The 19,812-nt window shown below is 44.0% G+C and overlaps 1 protein-coding gene across 3 annotated transcripts; it reads right to left on the bottom strand.

Annotated features, from left to right (window-relative positions):
* Nucleotides 1-299: 299 nt before the first annotated feature.
* On the bottom strand, nt 300-19,024 carry LOC100927514 (putative pregnancy-specific beta-1-glycoprotein 7). Of its 3 annotated transcripts, none has more exons than XM_031963242.1 (10): nt 18,672-19,024; nt 17,424-17,771; nt 13,070-13,324; nt 10,075-10,350; nt 9,716-9,988; nt 4,021-4,153; nt 3,417-3,466; nt 3,148-3,209; nt 1,014-1,184; nt 300-922 (listed from the first exon to the last, which is right to left on the bottom strand). In XM_031963242.1, exons 1-10 carry the CDS (start codon nt 18,733-18,735, stop codon nt 875-877), a joined length of 1,680 nt encoding a protein of 559 aa, XP_031819102.1. In that variant the 5' UTR covers nt 18,736-19,024; the 3' UTR covers nt 300-874. The 3 variants fall into 3 exon arrangements, with proteins under 3 accessions (XP_031819102.1, XP_031819101.1, XP_031819103.1); XM_031963241.1 differs by having other exon boundaries at nt 4,021-4,156; nt 18,672-19,023; XM_031963243.1 differs by lacking the exon at nt 13,070-13,324 and having other exon boundaries at nt 4,021-4,156.
* Between the last annotated feature and the right edge of the window lie 788 nt (nt 19,025-19,812).

The following is a 19,812-nucleotide window of genomic DNA, read 5'->3' as shown; positions in this document are numbered from 1 at the left end:
CAGAAATGTTTGTAGGACTTTTCTAAGGCTAGGAGACTTTAGAATCATTGACAGACAAATTGTCAGAACAATGATGCTTTGAGGTCAAAGGATCTCAGGATCACTAATATATCTTCCCTAAAGTCTAAGGGAAGAAATATTATATTTCTTAGCCAGAAGATTTTTGTAATCATTGACAGACTGATTGTTACAACAAGAGCATTCTAGGGTCAGGGGGAGCTTAGGACCACTGATTCCAAAGTCATAAGATTTATAATTATTGATAGATCGTTAGGACAGAAGCACTCTAAGATCAGGGGACCTTAAAATTATAGGTATATTTCCTCTACAAGATATACCCTATGACAAGATTCCTTGTTCCATGGGATTTCAGAAGCCCAAGACCATGAACTCTTTGATGCTGAGAATCACAACATCTTAGGACCATGCGGTTATAATGGATCTTCTATTACCACATCCAATAGGAATACACACAAAAGGTTCCAAAAGGATATTTATGTGAATAAAAGGGATAAAGAAGACAAGAAAATATGATGATATTTAAAATATTGAAGCCCTTGGAGAGCAACAGAGCATGTCCCCAAACTCATCGCATAGGCTTCATTGCTTTTTGATAGCTTAGTCACATAGCTCTGGCTCCTTTCATTCCTCTTAATACTTTCTGGGACATCTGAGGGCCCCTGGGTCCCTAGAATTCTTCTCCTTTCTCAAATCCAGCCTTTTTCTCCCTTTCTGCTTGATTTTTCCAATTGACCTCAATGTCTCTATTTTCTTCCCTGAGAGATGTCTGTGAACCCTTCTTCATGAATGGTGACTGAAGGTTGTCCCAACATCCCTGGGGACTTTTCCCACTTCCTTAGGCTTCAGGTTTCTTTCAGAGGTCGATCTTGTCACAAACATCCACTCTAGTGATGTCCAATGTCTAAAGATAGAGAATAGTGATGTCACTGGAATCCCAGAATGGAGACTGGGATAAGGAGGCCCTCCCCTCTCCATACCATGTCTCCACTTACCTCCACCCTGGCCTCATTCCTGTTCTCTGTCCCATCAGCTGGAACTTCATCCTTAGACACCATTTTGACCTCTCCCTTGGTCTCTGAGAGAGTTCTGGCCTCTCCTTGATCACATACCTGGTAAGAACTCTTAGGTAGTTCTTCAGGAAAAGTAGGGGAAGAGCCTGAGCCCTGTGAAAATGAAAAAAAAAAAATAGCTAGTAACAGCCTCCAGAGTCAGAGTTGGAAAGGAATTTAGGACAGCCAATGCTTCAGTTAGAAGGAATATTATGACATGTGACAAATAGAAGGGGTCCTAGAGTTTTCACAGTCATGGATCCCCTGAGTAAGAAGGGACCTCAGAGATCATTAGACTCTATTGTCAATGTCTTCTACAAATCATGTGACAAGGCATCCTCTAACTTTTCCTGGAGACTGCCAGTGTGGAGTAGGATCCCATGTCCCAGGTAGTCCAATCCAACTCCATCCTTTTAAGAAGCACTTATTTAGCACATACTCTGTGCCTAATATTGTGTATAAATCCTGGAAAGCCTTTTGTTTTCTCTGCCTGTAGCTCTGGCTATAAAAACCTCTCTGTCTTTAGTAGTGGTTGCCTCAGCAGGTGCCCACCAACAAAATCCTAGGTTCCAGCCAGGAGTCACTTCCTTTATTGATGGCTCTTCACTGCCTGCCATGATTGATCCAGAAAACAAGCACTGCAGGACTTGATCCTTTCACTCCTGTAACTGCCAAACTGAGCATCCTGTTCTTTATCCTCTTTTCATTCCTGCTTTACGGTTCTGGACCCATAAACAAGTCGATTCTGGCTTGACTTCTGTCATTTTTTATTATCTCTGTAATATTCCAAAGCAAAATATCCCCTTTTGGCCACCATTTCTCAATATGTCCAGTCTCCTTAATTCAAAAATGATCTCATTGTGGAGAATGAAAACTTTTACATGAATTAATAAATTCTTCACTTAGGAGAGGGCTGTCCTTAAAGCTCTGAATATGATTTACTGAATGAATAATCATTCATTCATTCCTTTATTTATGGGATGAACTGAGAAGACAGAGAAGCTTGCCATTAAGGAGTTAATATTCTATTAGGAAGAAATAGTTAGGAAAGAGACAATCAGATACCAAATATATAGAAAAGGACAAGCAGAGGGATTGCATGAACAATGGGAATGAGCAGAGAGACTCCTGTTGGGGTTTAACATTTGAGCTGAACTAGGCAGAGGGGTTAGGATTCCATGAGAAGGAAGTGAGGAGGAAGCTCCTTCAAGGCATGGGACATAACCTGAACAGAGAGCCAGGGAGGACAGATGGAAGGTGATGACCTTACAACAACTGCAATTGATTAGTTTGAACCTTTGAGTTCAGGAAGGACAAGAAAGTCTAACTCCAAGACTATGGATTCATAAATATTGAGATGGGGAGTTTCTTACATTAGTGAACTCAGAAAGTAGACTTAAACAAACTATGTGCGGTCACGATTTCTTTTCCTGGCAACAGGGGGCCCTTGAACCTTCTTGATGAAGGATAGAGACTTGGTTAAACCTATGCTTACATATGTGTTTGCCAGCTGTGTGGAGGAGAGGGAAGACTCTAAGGCTTGGGACACCCATGAAGAAGCTGTTGCAATAGTTCAGGGCTGAGTTGATGATATCTTGAACTAGAGTATTGTCATGCTGGAGAGGAAAGATGGGCGTCTTGTAGAAAGAACACTTGACATCTTATTTCTGGGAAGTTTATCTACATTGTCTCAATTGACCTCTACAAATCTGATTCCTCATCCCCTATATTGTGCCCGGTGGAGTCAAGGAGGCCAAATCTATCTCTCTCCCACATGTTGTCCCTCCAAAAATAGTGATCAGGTCTCCATTTACCACTGCATCCCCTCCAAAAGTTTTCTTCTTTTCAGACTTGTCCACAACCAGACCTCCTGACCCCAGACCTAAGGAATATTCACCCATCTTTTCACTCTCCTTCAGATACTCTGCTGCTCATCAAGGTGCTCTAGTGATCCTGCAATCTCTCAGGCACACTAAAAGCCTAAGGGTTCAGGCCAGGAAGAGTCTCCAGGTTTTCAAACTCCATAAGAAACATCCCAGAGTCCTAGAAGTGATTGAAGAAGACCTTGTGTCCCTACCTGTGCAGGCAGAGCTGAGCCTGGTAGGTGAACAGTGTTTTCATTCATGATGATGTCCTCACCTGGAAGGAGAGAAACACAGACAGAAGATTTCCTTGGTATCTCCTGAGCCTGAATTCCAAATTGATTGTTTCTTCCTCCTTCCCACCCATACTCACCAACAAACAGATGAAGATGATATGGGGGAGGGTGTTTTTCCTTCCTCCTTATTTCCTTTCTCCCAAGACCACCATTAGGTATAGGTTTCACTGTTTGGTGTTTTCACTTACCATGTTTGTGTGCTGACTGGTTCTTCTCTGAAAGCTGGTATTTGCTGATCCTTCAAAAAGAAGACATGTGGGACTATTAGGTTATAACCCTAAATAAAAGCTTTCCCTAAATTAGAAGCAACCATTGGATCAGAGTCAAATTTTTGCCTTTGGATATCCCCAGGCTACATGCCTTATCCTTAAGTACAATAATTGTTACTTTCTTCACACCAATAAGTAGTATTAGTTTCCTACTCAGTTTCTCCATGAACTGGGGATCTGCCTCCCTAGCCTTTTTTTTTTTCACTTGCTTTCTCACTAGGTGGTGTTCTCAGTGTGGCCCCTTTCACTCTTTCTCTCTTTGTTTGTAAACAAGGAAAAATAGGAAGTTCTAGTTCCCACTCCAATGTGGAAGTGAATACCTATGAAGAAACTATCAAGTGTGAGGAATAGGTCTAGAGAAAGAGTTTATCCAAAGGAATCGGTTTTGAAACGTAGGAGTTTAGGAAAGAGAGGTAGATCTGGTCCAAAAGAGGGTACAGGATGCAGAAAGCCCTGCTGATATCCCTCCCCCATTCAGGAAACAGACTATAAGGGAGGACAACCTGAGAAAGCATCATTTTACCTTCTAGCCTTTCTGAAGCACTGGATATAGATGAGGACCCCAATGAGAATTACTCCAATCAGGACTACAATCACAATGCCGGTGATGGCCCCTCCAGACAGTGAAGAACCATTACTTCCTCCTATATATTGTTCTGCTAAGTACAAGAGAAAAGGAATTTTGAGTGTTTTTGAGGAGTCTCCACCATGAAGTGCCTATCACTTGTGCACAGAATCTGGCATTCTGTATATCTTTAATAAGTGTTTATTGACTGATGAAGCAAACACTAGAACAAAAAGAGCTCTCATTTTTCATTCTAGAGACCTGGATTAAATTCCACATCCTGTAATTTGCTACCTGTGGGATATTGGCCAAATTCCTTCTCTGGACATTAATTTCCCAATGTTTTGGGAGTAGGTGATGTACCTGTAACATTCATCTCAGCTTTAAACCATATAAACTTATGGGGTTTATATATATAGTTATATAGTCCTCTTGCTCCCCATTCCCTTGTCCCAATTCCAGCACTCATTGATTTCTATCTGAAGTTTTCAATAGCCTCCCCAGTGGTCAACCTGCCTCCATTCTTTCTTCCAATCCATATCTTTCATCTTGGTATGTCAAGTGCTTTATGTATTGCCATTGACAATAATGATTACTATCTGCTATTGGATGGTTAAGGATTGCTCATGGAAATGAGATCAATTATTCTAAACAAGAGGAGAATGACAAAACAGTCCTTGGTCACCAGTTCTTTAGAATTAAATCATTTAGTGTATTATTTCCTAATCTTTTTTTCAAAGTTGCCTTATTGACTATAAGTTTTGTAGCATTGCAATCAAGATAAGATATGTTTAATGCCTTTATTTTTAGAATTTGTTTGCTAAGTTTTCACGCTTAGATGCAGGGTCAGTTTTTCTAAAATGTCACACACTGCTGAGAAATATGCATGTTCTTTTCTATCCCTATCCAATAATAGCAATAACTCTATTCTATTCAACTTTTGTAAATTTCCACTCAAGTCCTTAACCGTTTTCTCTTTTCTTTCTTTCTTTCTTTTTTTTTTTTTTTTTTGTTTTGGGCTGAAGTCTGAATGGGTCATATTTTTCTAGCTTTAAAAGGTTCCTTATTATTGTATTTTTATTCATTCTTTCAAAATTTGTTTACCTTTTCCTTTACTTTGATACTTCCTTTTTAAAGCAATCGCCTTTTATTTTCAAAATACATGCAAAAAGGTTTTCTTTTATTCCCATCCTTAGAACTGGCAGAGTGCTTGTTAATTCACACTGGATTTTTTAAAAAATGAACTAGGTAGATAGCATAAGCATTATTATTTATTAATATCTAATGTCACAGATCAAGAAACATTAATTGAGGTTGAATGACTTCTACATAATAATATATCTTCTACATGGAAGAATAGAATTTAAATCAGTCTGACATTCTTTTACTTTATGGCAATGTCAAGTGAGAAAAGCATATACTGCTAAGCAGGACACCTGGGTAATTTTCATACTATATTCGTTACTAATTGACAGTCTAACCATTTTAAATTCCCTTTACCCACTTTATTACCCAGTTTCCTAATTATGAAAAGAAAAGGTCTATATCTATTCTCTGGATTAGTTTCTGTTCGCTAAAGTCTTGTCTGTATTTTGAGAATTCTGAGAAAATTTTGAGAAAATTAGGGATCTGAGTGTGTTGTGGAAAATTACCTTCATTTTCAATGTTAGGGTTTCTTCTGCAAAAGCCTCCTTAAAGGTCCAAAACTGCATCCAAAGTAGGAAATATTCATTCCCAAACTAACTGAACACTTTGCTAAGCATTAGTGCCAGCAGAGATACATCAAATGTAGCAGGAGGGCCCTGACAGCTTGAGTTACCCAATCAGACTTCAAAGGACTCAAAATACCAAGATGGTAGGGTTTCATGGAAAGAACACTGGTACTTGGTGTACAAAAATCTAGTCTCCAGACCTGGTTCTGCCACTTACCAGCTGTGTGACCTGCAAAGATGATTTTCAGCATTCACCCTTGCAAAACCTTGTGTTCTAAATTTTTCTCCTTTCCTTCCTCTCATCCTTTCCCCCTAGATAGCAAGTAATCCAATACATGTTAAACATGTGTGTGAACTGGTATTTGTTACTAGAACCAAACTCTTTACACTTCTGGAAGAAATATCTGTGCCTAATTTCTATTCTTTGATATCTTCCTGCTTTTTTCTCTGAGGATTTAATATTGTATTCTTTAAGGAAATAAGGAGTGGCTCGGCTCAGTGCACTGCTGACTTTCGGTGCTCCAAAAGCAGCTTTATGCAGAGACATCTCTGATCACTGCTACGTTTTAGAAACTCTTATCACAGATTTGGGACTTTGCAATTCTACTGTAGACTTGTCCTTAGCTGGAGTTTTGGTAGACTGCTGGTGACCCCAGACAATGTCAGTTAGCTGCAAGGTTCTGTAGGTTCAGAATTAGAGGCTTCCCCTTATTCCAAACTCTTTACCCTGGTTCCTTAGCTGCAGATCCAAGACTAAGGAGGAGATGAAACTCCAGCTCCTTGTCTCTGACTGATCCTCAGCCCATGGCTACTGGGACTTCTTGGCACTGTTCCCCTCCTCAGTCACCACTGTTTCTGTGACTTAGCTCTGTACACAAACTGCAGGACTGCAATTGTTCTCTGTTGAGTTCTAGGCTTATCTCTGCTGGAACCCCAACTACTTATTCACCAAGTCCATAGTCCAGGAGCCCCATTTAGTCTCTATTTTTCTTGTCACTCTCCTAAGTCATGTGCTCAGCCTTTGGACTTTGTAATTACACTGACTTGGGCGGGAAAAATAAGTAATATGTACAATATAGTGACCAAAATGAGAATGGGAGAAGGGAACAAGCATTTACAAAGTACCTACTATGTGTCTGGAGTATGTGGTACTATACAAATGATATGTATTATCATCATCTGTTAAGGAACATGCCTAGGTGAAGGGACAGGTCAATTCCACCAGAGCCTCCACCGCTGTGAATCATAAACTTGAAGGAGTTGCAAAGCAGCCTTTGCAGATCTTCCTTGTGGATTGGGAATAAATAAATTGGAGGCAAGAAGGAAGAGGAGAGAGGTCAGACAATGCAACGCCTCTCAGTGGAGAGGTCAGGGAAAGCAACTGCCTCTCAGTCTCCTTGTATCATCATTATCATCATCAATCATCCTCAATCATCATCAATATTTCTCCTCCTCCTCTTTCTACTCCTCCTCCTCTTCCTTTCATATGAAGAGATCCATTGTACAGGTCTGAGTTAGTATCACAACTATCATCATCATTATTAATTATCATTATCATTGCCAGAAACTGCATCAAACACTTGAAAAATGTTATCTTATTTTAATCCTCATAAAAACCTGGGAGGTAGATGTCATTATCCTCCCCACTTAAGCCTTCTGGAAACTGAGGCAGAGAAAAGTTAAATAATTTGCCCAGGATAAAGCATTTAGTAAATGTCTAAAGCGGGATTGAATTCAAGTCTTCCTGACTTCAGACCCTATCCAATGTGGTTTCTCGCTGCCTCTCACTAACCACTTCATTCTAATCTAAGGTTCCATAATACAGGATTCATGAATTTGTTTTAAAAATTATGTTGATATCTATGTTTCAATAGAACTTTTCTCTTTGAATTCCTAAATATTATGTTTTCTGGATTAAAAGAAGAGGTCCCTGGGATCCAGCAGCCTGACTCCTTCAGGGATTTCTGGCACAAAAGGTGGGAGCACCTCTGCTCCCATTATTCTGTTCTCCATTTACTCCCCTAATTTACAGAGCTAATTCCAAAGCTTCTAGAAAGTACTGAGTGCTCATTTTATGATTCTGGCCCCTGTTGCAGTTCCATATGCTGACATTTACCTTCTCTAGTTTCCCCTCAGTTTCCCCATTTGTAAAACAAGGCAGCCTTCTATATCCCTTTAATCTTTAGGATTACATAGGATTATCTAGGATACAGTGCAGGGTTTAGGATACCCTCCAGGATCTTCACACTCTATTTTACAAAGGAGAAAATGGAGGCTCCAAGAGAAGATGTGTTGGTTCAGCGTGATCTCTCTCCTTCCAGCACCTGAACACTTTTGCTCTTTGCAGGATGGTCCCTGTGAGTCTTTCTCAGACCAGCTAATTAAAGACTCAGTGTTGGCAGAGATCAGAGATTCCTGGATCTCCATCTGGAAGGGCCTTCCCCAACATCTGATTGTAGCCTCTTATTGTCTTGACTATAGAGAGCCAGAAAGTAAGAGTCCATTTCAGATTTTGAAACTTACACTAATTTGGCTCACTAATTTCCCTTCTAATAAATAATAGCAGAGACAGACCTACTTAATACACTGATAAAGATCCTTGCTATTGGAACCGATGCAAACTCTGCTATATAACAGTACTAGGTTGTAGAGGGCCACAGATAGTGGGGGAACTCTGGATAAGGTATAAGATCCTTATACCCAGCTCAGAGGGAACCTGCTGACAATGTGTGGTTTGGCTCCCACCTCCCTTTGGTGCTCTCATCTTTCCTGCGAAATCAGGGAGGGCGTGACAACCTGTGTTCTACTTGAATCAAGGGATACTTAAGGAGGTTTATCTATCAATATCACGAGTGCTTCTGGTTAACACTTGCACAGTATGCTATGATGATGTAATGGTTCTATAGTTGGCACATGCTCAGTGTGCTGTAGTGATGTAATTGCACTAAGGTATTTAAGGGCTGAGAGGACTTAAAATGAAGAGACTCCATCTTTCACCATCCTTGTGGGTCTCCTGTCTCCCTTCCTCCTCCACTAAGAGCAAAGACTCAGGCGCTTCCCAAAATCCTCCAGAGAGCTAGTCTAGATGGTATATTTTTTCACTCCATGTTGGGGGCTCTAGAAAGCATAATACATCTTGGTACCCCATTTTAGGGGCTTTAGAAAGCCCACTACACTAGGGAACCTTTGTTGGTCTTAGCCTAGGATTCAAAACTTTTCACAAAATGGCAGCAGAACTCTTAACATTCTTCTGGCCATGTATTATCTGCTCAGCTTGCATTGTTCTACATTTGCCACTCACACACTGTAGTATCCCACCTCTGAACCTTGACTCAGAATATTTTTCATGGAAATAGAATATTTTCCCCTTTAATTTGTTGAACTCCTTCATATACCTTAAAACACAAGTCAAGTTCTTCTATGAAACCTGACTTGATTTTTGATCAGCCTCCCGGCTAGGATGGCCTTTCTTATCTGAGCTCTCCTACAACATTTTATTTTGGAGCCATAGTCTAAGTATTCAAATTAAGTTATATTGTGTATCAATTACCTATCTTTGGGGTCTGGTCCTTCTAGTAGATTTTAAGATTTCTGAAAATAGTAATGGAGTCTTCAATAAACCTTGTATTTTCCTCTGGGCCTAGTACAGTGCTCTGCAGAAAGTTTGAAGCTAAATGTGTATCGAATGATGAATGAACCTGTATTTTCTAGTACAATTTAGAGATTAGTCTCCATTTTTACCAAGGCCAAAATTGCAGTAAATGAACTGACACTCATTGTCAGGCTGACTACATTCTGTGGAATCATGTTTCTTTACACATCCTCTGCCAATTTACTGTGAAAACCTGCCTTCTCTAATAAACCTGAGCATCTGCTCCTGTCCCCCACCTTTGAGCAACCCCTAAAACTTTTTTCTTTGAGGGAAGGGAGAGAACACTTACCAATGACTTTAATTCTGATGCTCTTAGAGACTGACAAGTTGGTCACATTATTCGTTGCCATACATGTATACTTTCCTGAATCTTCCCAAGTTGCATGTTTGATGACATAGGTATTATTAGAGAAGTTGGGGATCTTGGTGCCATTGACTTGCCATCTATACTGGGCAGGTGGGTAAGACTCAACATGGCACTCTAATGTAAGTGAGCCTTTGATTTTGACCTCAACCTCTCCTTTCTTGGGGTTTGGTCCAACCTTGATGTTTTCTGGTCCATCTGTGTAAAGAAGAGAAGAGAAGAGATGAGATGTGAGTCACTGTTGGGGAAAGGACTGGAGAAGGAGGACACTCAGAGTCACTCACAGTTCACATGCAGGATAAAGGGGTCACTTCTACTGGAACTGATTGGATTCCGGATTTCACATTCATAAGACCCAGCGTTCTCCCTCTTCACAGTCAGGATGGTGAGGGTCCGGTTTTTCATGGACAGCACCATCCTCTCATTGAGAATCAGAAGCTTTTCATTGAAGAACCACAGAGTATCCACTCCCTCCTGTTCTGTGCCACATGTGAAGGCCAAAGCGTCATTCTCTATCATGTTGGTTCTGTTGGCCATGAGGTAAGGTTTGATTGTTCTTTCTATAGAGAGAAAAAGAGAGCTGTGTAAGTGATTGGCTTGTGTCTTCCCGAGGTCATGTCTTCATGACAAAAAAACCACCTAAAGCCCAAGCATTTACATTATAGACATACAGGGATGGTCTATGGGTAAGGAGATGCCCCCTGGTTCAGTTGTTATGCTAATAAGGAAGGTAAGGAGGAAGTCCAGGGGAGGGAGTGCTGGGTCCTGAGTTATTCCCTCCCTGAGACAGGTTTTGGGACATGCATAATCTAATGACTAAGTTGGAAATGGGAGTAGGGAAGAACATTGATTGAAGTGCCTGCTATATTCCTGGCATGTGTTATGTAGTATATAAATGTTATTATTCTCATTATTATGATTATTGTTATTGGCCAGTACTGTGTGAAATGCTGTATTACCTAATTTCATCTTCTCAACAGCCTTGGGAAGTAGGGACCATTAGTCTTTCCAGTTTACAGTTTAGCTAACTGAGGCAAAGAGAGATTAAGTGACTTGTCCAGCTAGTGAAGTGTCTGAGACCAGATTTGATCTCTAGTTCTGAATCCAGTCCCAGTGCCTTCCCTATCCACTGAGCTTTTTTCCTTCTCAAAAATCATCTCATTTTATTCTAGGGATTTTTAATGTGGGATCTTTTTTTAAAAAATGTTTTGATAAGTATTAAAGTAGAACAATTTCCTTTGATTGCCTATTGTTTTAATTTTCTGGATTTTAAAGCATTCTTGTGAGAATGGATCCCTGGAATCCACTAGCTGACTGTCCCAGGGCTCTCTGGCACAAAAGGAGAAGCATTCATGCTCCTTCTTCCAACACCGGAAAGCTTTCCCTTGTTGCTCAAAGTTGCTTATGCACATTTTTCATTCACAGTGCCACCTTGCTGAGACACTTCTAGATCCTAATTTACCCTGCATATATTAACTGTCCTCTTAGCTTTTTTCCTTCTGTCTTTTCTTTTTCAGGTTTCAGGTTTCAAAATTATGCTTTCAGTCTGAATATTTATTAGAGTAAGAGTTAGCATTTACAAAGCTCCTTACATATGATCTCGTTTGATCCAAGTCATTGATAAGAATATCTGTTACAACAAGATCAAGAAGAGAAAATTCAGAAGATTTGTATGAACTGATGCAGAATTGAGTGAATAGAAGCAAAGGATAGTTCATGCAATCATTATAATGCTGCAAAGGCAAAGTTCTTGGAAAGTCTTTAGATTCTAATCAAAGCACTGACCTACCAGGATTTCCAAAGATACTCAGTGAAATAAGACCATTACTTCTTACACAAAAATGGTAAACTCAGGGTATGTACTGGTAGGGATATTTTGGGGTATAGCCAATATAGGAATTGGTTTTGCTTGCTTATCCTTATTTGTCACAAGAATTTTCATTTTCTTTAGCAGTGTGGGCAAGAAGGAGGAGGTAGAGAAATTGGATTTTGATTAACTGAAAAAAATTAGATTAAGAAAAAGGTAATTTAGGCCACAGGCATCAAATATACTACTCCAACACTCTCGAGTGGAGTCTGAACCAGATTATACTGTAACAAGACCAAAAAAATATAACACAATAATAATATTCCATTTTAAAACCAGATTAATATGTGGGCCATAGTGATGCTTATGTTCGGATTTAGGCCAAGAAAAGGTCATTCCCCCTTCTGTGCTGTATACTGCTATAGTCTGAGTTGCCCAAACTCATGTTCTCAGCCCACTGTTTTATCCCTCTCTCCTGGTCTTGCACCTCCTCCTCCAGTGTCTGGGACAGAACTTATGGTTTTGTAACCACCAAACTCTATGAATTTTGTGAGGTGTTAACAGGACTGAGAAAGAAAAAGAAACTCTGAAGTCACAGATGATCTTTCTAGGTCCTACTGCCCATCCGTGAGACTAGTAATGCAAAGGTCTGCCATCTTGTACACATGATTGAGACACAGTATCCTGCCAGAAGCCACTGTCCACAGAGATTGCGTGGGGTGCTAAGAGAGCTAACAGACAAGGGAACTGAGGCAGTGGTGAGATTCCAGAGTCAGCCAACTGACTCAGAGACAATTCTACCTTTACCTGGACCAGAACCCAGTCTGACATCAGGCATGCTCTTGTGCACTATTCCATGTCACAGAAGAACTACATGGATGCAGAGCTGAGTTTTTCTGTATCAACAGAGATAATATTAATTTTCCTCTTGACCTTTGCTCAGAGCCAGTCCCAACACATTCTCAAAGCTTACATTCTAACCAAGGCTAGAATCCATATCTGTGAACTCATAGCATCAAGTGAAATGGACTGAAGGCAAGTAACTGTCCTCTTAGCAGTTCAGGGACAGTCAATGAAGCTGTGATTCTAGAAACTGGAAGGCAAAAGGGACAGAACAACAGCCTCATCATCACCACCACCAACAGCAACAGCTCACTTGTTTTTGAACCTAAATGTAAAAAGAATTTTCTCCACACAGAATTCTGTGATATGGGAAGTGAAAGATTGTCCAATTGTTCAGATGTAGAATCTGAATCTCAGAAAGCAAGAGGGACACCTGAGGGTGCACAGGGGATGGAAAGCAGAGTCACGATTCCAGCTCCAGTTTCCTGAGTCTGAGCTCAGAGCCCCTTCCACAACAACACATAGTGCCTGGCACCCAGGTGGCCAGAACGTCACTTCTCTTTGCTTTGTCCATGCTAGAGAAGGCCAACAAAAGGCAGACACAAAGCCGAGGGCCTGCAGCTACTCACCAGAGACTGTGATATTGATGTCTTTGCTCCTAGACAAGCCAGTGACAGAGTTAGATGCATTGCAGGTATAGGTTCCAGTGTGATTCAGAGACACATTAGCAATAGAGAGCTTGGATGTGGATGCCATCTGAATTCCATTGATAAGCCAAGTGAATTGGGCAGGTGGGTTAGACTCAGCAGAGCAATTCAACTCAATAGTTGCCCCTACAGGATAATTCAGAGCTGTGGGGAAAATCATGGGGGTATCCGGGCCATCTGGAACAAAGAGAATGATTCCATATTGAAATAAAGGCAGAAGGGAGGGATTTTCCTATTCTGTAACCCATCCCCAGGGACCATTATATCTTTCTGACTCTCATCTGAGCTGGGAAATTCACAGCTCCTCATCCACTCAGGTTTGGACCTGAGGTCCCTGAACTTGAAAGGTCTTAAGGCCTTCTTTTGCTCATGGCCGGCCCTACTCCATCACAAATGGAAAGACATGATGTGGCCAGTCTGGGCTCCCTAAATCAAAGAGCAATGGGCAGCCCAAGGATTTGATCTTTAGCACTCAAGATCAGTGAAGGGATGGGCTTGACCTCTGGGAACACAACCCCAAGTTATGAATATGCACCATGCAGAAAGAGAATTTACTCACAGATAATATTCAGTGTGAATTCACTCTCATTGAAACTAACTGGGTTCCGGATTTCACACTTATAGGGTCCTTGGTTTTCCCTTGTGACATTGATTATGGTGAGTGTCCTGTTATCTGGGGACAGCACTATCCTGTCACCAGCTGGGGAGCTTTGAGTTATGAACCACTGGTATGTGACATCTTGACCTTCAGACTGGCATGTCAGGGAGACATTGTCCTTGTTCTCCCCTTTCCTCAGAAGTTTTCTGTCCTAAATCTGAGAATGTTGAAGGTGATCTTCAAGATCCTCTCCAGCTTAGAGATGCTGTTGTCCTAGGAGGTAGGAGGCTGAGGCAAGGGGGACTGACTTTCTTGAACCTTCATGACCCAAGGAGGATCCAGATATGGACCTTAATCCTGGGTCCTCTGTAGTTGACAGGTCAGCCTTACCACTAAGAAAGGTGTGTGTCCAAGAACTATTTCTGGGTCAACTTCAGCAGGTTCATGGGACTCCCTCTTAGGTCATCCTTCCTCAGCTCTCTGAGGATTAATTTCCAAAGAGGACTAAGTTAGAAATATTAGAGCTTTTCCAAACTTCCGTCTCCTCCATTTTGGTGGAATTTACACTCCCTCTGAGGGGCCCTTTTAAGAAGTTTACAGGGAGAACATACTTCCTTTCATACAAAGCTACTGCCTTGTATTTATTAAGACAATGGAGGATTGGCCAAGCATCTGACAGGGCCGAGGTCGCCTAGCCAACTTTGAGGTGTGGTGAAGACATGCTGGGCAGTGAGCATGGACAAGCTGGGCAGTGAGAAGGCTCCTGGGAAGGAAGGCCACAGCAGGCTGTTTAGGAAGGTGCCTTGGCAGCCCCTAAGGATCTTATGCCTGATATGGCAGAGTCACTAGTTTTGGACTTAGAGCTAAAACCATGTCCAAGTTATCAACTGTGACTCTCAGCAAGTCATTTGAGGCCTCTGTGCCTCAATCTCCTCACCTGTAAAATAGGATAATAGTGCTCACCTCACAGTATTTGGGAGTCAAATAAGACCATCTATGTAAAAGCTCCTTGTAAAGCGTAAGGTGTTGCACAGAGGTGAGCTGTTCCATGTTTATAGGGAGGCACATCCTAGTACAGGGGCTTGAACTTGAGGGGCAGAGGGAGATAGCGAGGCTTGGAAGAAGTGCTTTCTGCTCAATACTCTGAGCAATTCTGACAGAAGCTATGGATGAAGGGTCATGGGAAAGAGGAGCAGGACACGGGCCACTTGAAGACTAGATACTACTCATTTCTCACTATGGGCCATGGTGGAAATAGAACCCAGGTTTGGAGCAAGAGGGTCCTAGATTCAACTCCTTTGTCTCTATGTGATCTTAGCCAAGTCCCTTCATTTTTTTAGCCTCTCAGTCTCTTCCTCTATAAAGTGGGAGGATGGCACTAAAGGATTCTCAGCTCCTTTTCCTGGGGAAAAATCAGGATTCCATCACCCCTGCATGGCCCCAGGTCTCTACCTTTTTTGTGTCTCTCCAACCCACCCATCACACTATTAGGAAAACAGTCAAAAGTGTGCCTGGATCTGATGTTGTCACACCTCTCCTCAAGGATCTTCGGGGCCTCACTATTACCTACCACCTCAGGGGCAGAGTCCTTCAACTGATGTTCAGACCCTTGCACTCCTTGAGTCATCTGACCCGATCCCACTCCTTCCCACCCACGTCATATCCTCTGGCCAACCTTCATGACCATCTGCCTCTGAGACGCCCCTGCTGGCCTAGGATAACAGGTCAGAGGGTTACAGTGAGCTCGCAGGGACCTCAGGGTCTTCAGGACTCCTGGCTCCTCCCCTTCTGTGTCTCCTGGGGGCCTGTGGGCCCTTCTCAGAGTCATGGTTTTACATCCATGAAATGAAACACTCAGTGTTGGAAAGAAAATCACATTAGTGAAAACAGATTAATTTTTTCCCATCCATGTTTATAGAGCTCCTGAAATCTTAGAACCTGATCCAGGTCAGTGCCCTCATCGGTACAGAACCAACTGAGCTCCTGTATTGTCGCTTGTCTTTGATCTAACAGACAGTAAGTAGCAGAGTTGAATTTGAACCCAAGCCTCCGGACTCTAAGGCCAACCCTCTCTCCCTCTTTGGCAGATGCTCAAAGCCCAGACCTTCCCTGACCAGCCCATGGTCCCAGAAGTAGGTCTCGATGGCAGGTCCCGCTGTGCCTGATTTCCTGGGCTTCTCCTGTCCTTTCCACATTCTTGTTTATGTGATTCCTCAACAGAACTTGGGCTCCTCGAGGGAAGTGATTTACTTCCTTATTTTTTGCCTGCCATGCCCCATGACCAGGCCAGTTCCTTTGGATGCAGTAGGTGCCTAAGCAATGCTTGAGAATCACCAGATGGAGGACTCCTAGCTCCTTTCTCATGCAGTATTCTCTGCTACCCAGTTCAGGGACAGAAAGACAGCTGGCAATGACTGTCAGGGGCCCCCCCAATCCTGCCTCTCACCTGTAGCCACTGAAGGCATCCTGCCACACACAGACTTCTGGGTCAGCTCCCAGCACTGCCCACCATGGAAGCAAGTGCCAAGGGGCCTGGGCTGACCCTCGTCCCAGTCAAGTTTCCCTGTCGAATGGGCAGCTAGTCCCTGCTGGAAGATGGGCCATCCTGGAGAAGTCCCTCCCTCCTGAGGTGACCCTTCAGGTAGGAGGCCACGAGGGTGTGTAGTAGACAGAATGCTGGATGTGGGGCTCAGGAAGCCCTGAAATCGAATCCTGCCTCAGCCACTGACCAGCTCTGGCCACATCACTCACTCTCTGTTTCTTTTCTTCACTTACAAACACAGCACCTCCATCCCAGGGTCCTTGTGAGACTCAGGTGATATATGACGCCCAGAGCCCCTCGAACACCTTCTGGCTCCACATAATGACAGCCCTTGTTAATCTATTTCCCAGCAGGAAAGCTCTCCTTGTTGGGAACATTGCCCTTCTTTGGATCCCCAAATGTCCTTGGGGTTGGACTTGAGGGGCAGAGGGGGATAGTGAGGCTTAGAAGTGGGGGGGAGGGTCAGGAGAGACCCTCTGTCCCAGGCTGACCCTTCCCAGAAGCTTGGAGCCTCTGATCTTGCCTGTTTTTCTAGGAAATGGAGGTGACACAGGGGTCCTTCCTCTGGGGTCTGGCTGCCAGCTCTGGAAGCCTCAGAAGAACAGAAGGTCCTGGGCACCAAGGCTATTGGACATCTGGCTCTAGGCCTGTGGGTAGTCTGGACACGAGATCTCCTGTGTTGTATCCTCAGCAATGCTCCCCCACCCAGACCCAACAATGCTCCCCCCACCCCCAGTAGATTTTTAACTGTCTTAGGGAAGGTGAACTTCAGGAGCAAGTTGCCTGCCTCAGGAACAACCACAAGGGGCCATACACCCCTCCAAGTCTTCAGGGCCCTTCTTAGTTTCACAATGTGGTCTGGTAAAGCTGGCAAGAAGCAGGAAGTTACCCCCCAATAATAACAGCTTAGAGCCTCAGAAGCTGGGGACCTCTCTCCTCTCCAATGCTTCCAGTGACCCATGATCACATTGATCTGGGCTGGAGGAGCTCTGTCTCTTTGGCCCACATTATGGGGGGGGGGGTTCAGGATCTGTATTCTCCCTGCTCCCTGAATAAGGAGCTTAGGGGAGTCTCCCACCCCAGACTGAGTGAGGGAATAGGAATGAGACATGGCCCAGGGGAAGGGCAGCACTTACCATACACTGCTAAATTTCCTTGTCCAAGTATTATGTCACCTCGAGAATTAACAATGGTTACATGGTAGTCATCAGTGTCACTTAAGGTGAGGTCAGGGATGAGCAGGGAGCCGTTGGGGAGCACCTTCTCCCGGATGCCTGCAGGCTCCTGCTCTCCAGTTTCAACCGTGTAGCGAGTGATCCTGTTGGGTTCTGCTACTGCTTTTCTGTACCAAGTATAGAAGAGAGCCTGGCCTGAGAAGCCCCGGATCTCCAAGGTGACATTGTGGTTCACTTCCCCAAAGGGAGGGTTTGGAACAATAGTGACTTGAGCAGATGTCGGCTGGATCCAGCAGCTGAGGATGGAGGCTGAGAGGGGAGGAAGGAGGCAGAGGTCAGCAGGGTCCCTCTGCCCTCCTGAGAGACCAAGGCCACTGAGCTGTCCCTGACAGAAGGGTGGGGGCTGCTCCGCCTGCCTTGGGGGTTGCTGGGAACTCAGTGGGGGTGTTTGCAGGGAATCCTGGGCCTGTACATCCTGTGAAGGCCCCAGCCTCTGCAGACAATCAGAGCCTTTGGTACATGACACATTTTTGGCTCCCTCCCCGAGCTTGTTTCAGATCTGCCAATGAGCTGGGCAAGGCAATGGAGGCAGAAATGAAGCAACAAAGTCTTGTGGCTGAGGACAAAAACCAGACTTCAGAGATTGCTGAAGCCAGTGCTCTCAATTTACAAACAAAGAAACTGAGGTCCAGATAAGGTGAGACATCTGACTGATATGAAACAGGAAAAGGCAAAGGTAACACTTGAACCCAGATCTCCTAGCCCCAAACCCAGGCTTTAGTGAAAGAGCCCTAAACCCTAGGTGCATTTTAAGGCTGACACTTTGGCTCCCAAACATCACTGGGAGGACGGTGGTGTTCCAGGCAAATCCAAGCCAAGATTCTAGGAGACCTGACCATGGTCACACAGCCAGTACACATCAGTGCTGGGATCCACACCCAGGTCTCCTCTGACTGTAAAACTTCCTTTCCCCTCTTCAGAGGAAGCTCTGTTCCAGCATTGGACATTGCCCCGAGTGTCAGGATGGGGATGGATAGTTTTGAGTTGCTGTTACCTCCTCTGCCCCTGATAAGGGAAGACTCCCTGGTCAAACCTTCTTAGGCTGTGCCTTGGACAGAGCCTCCAAGACTGGTCCCTGTCTCCATATGGGTCAGAATCCCACCCACTGCCTCTGCCCTCCCCTGGGCTCCTGCTGAGCTGGTGTCTCACCTGTGATCAGGAGCCCCCTCCAGGGGCTGAGCGTCCTGCACTGAGGTTCTGAAGGGCTCTCCATGGGGCTGGGCTTGGCTGTGTCACCCCGTCTCCTTCCCAAGAATCTCTCTGCTTTCCTGACCTGTGTCTTCCCTGTACAGGTTCAAAGGCAGACCCTGGAGGTGTCCCTGATGCTGTCCAGGTTAAACCTGTCCCTGGGAACAACCCAGAGCTGGGTCTCTTGGTCTCCTCCTTCTCTGGAAGACTGAGGTCTCTCTTCAGAGCTGGAGCTCTTCTATCTGCCTGGATCACAAGGGCCCACAGGGCAGGGACTTAGCCTCTCACTTTCTCCTCCCTCCTCCCTCTTCCCTCCTCCTCTTTCTTCCTCTCTCAGCTGCTGCTGCTCAGCTCAGAGCCCCTCCCCAGCAAGATCCCTCCCACTGTCCATGGAGAAGTGGTTCTGTCCCCCAGGGGAACATGGCTCACTGAGAATTACCTAGTGTCCAGTAGAACTGGTACCTGACCCCACTTCCTTTATTTCCCTTCTGGAGTAGACATTGTTTAGACGCCAAAAGATACACAGAGAATGGAGGCAGAGCCACTGAATGTGCTTGGGGACTTTAGGACCTCTGGGTCCTGTCTCCCCTCCCCTCCCCTGTCAAGGCAGATAACAGGGCCCTGGTTCTTCCTCAGGTGCCTCAGCTCTACTGTGGCTTCTGGGAGGATCCAACAGGGCTGGGAGTGGGAATAGGGGATGACGCAGACTAGAGCATCTTCCCCCCTGGTGGGAACATATTGGGACCAACTTCTTCCTGCACCCCTCCAGGACTCCCAGAAATCCTTCCCCCTCTTTAGTTGAGAGAGGACTGAGTCTGGGCCCAAGTAGAAGAGAGTTCAAGTCTTGCCTCAGACACTTTGTAGCTTTAAGACCTTGGGCTAATTCAACTATCTGCCTCTGTTTCTTCAACTGAGCAGTGGGAAGGATAATACTAGCACCCATGTCCCAGGCTTGTGAGGAGGCTCAAAGGAAACTATATACAATTGGACTATTTGCCATCTAGAGGAGGGGGTTGGGGAAGAGAGGGGAAAATTGAAACACAAGGTTTTGCAAGGGCTAATGTTGAGTAATTGTCCACGCATATGTTTTGAAACATAAAAA

This window comes from Sarcophilus harrisii, chromosome 3 (assembly GCF_902635505.1).
Source record: "Sarcophilus harrisii chromosome 3, mSarHar1.11, whole genome shotgun sequence".
NCBI classification, from domain to species: Eukaryota; Metazoa; Chordata; class Mammalia; order Dasyuromorphia; family Dasyuridae; genus Sarcophilus; species Sarcophilus harrisii.
The sequence above is the reverse complement of the archived record's forward strand: the minus strand, read 5'-3'. Positions and strand labels throughout refer to the sequence as shown.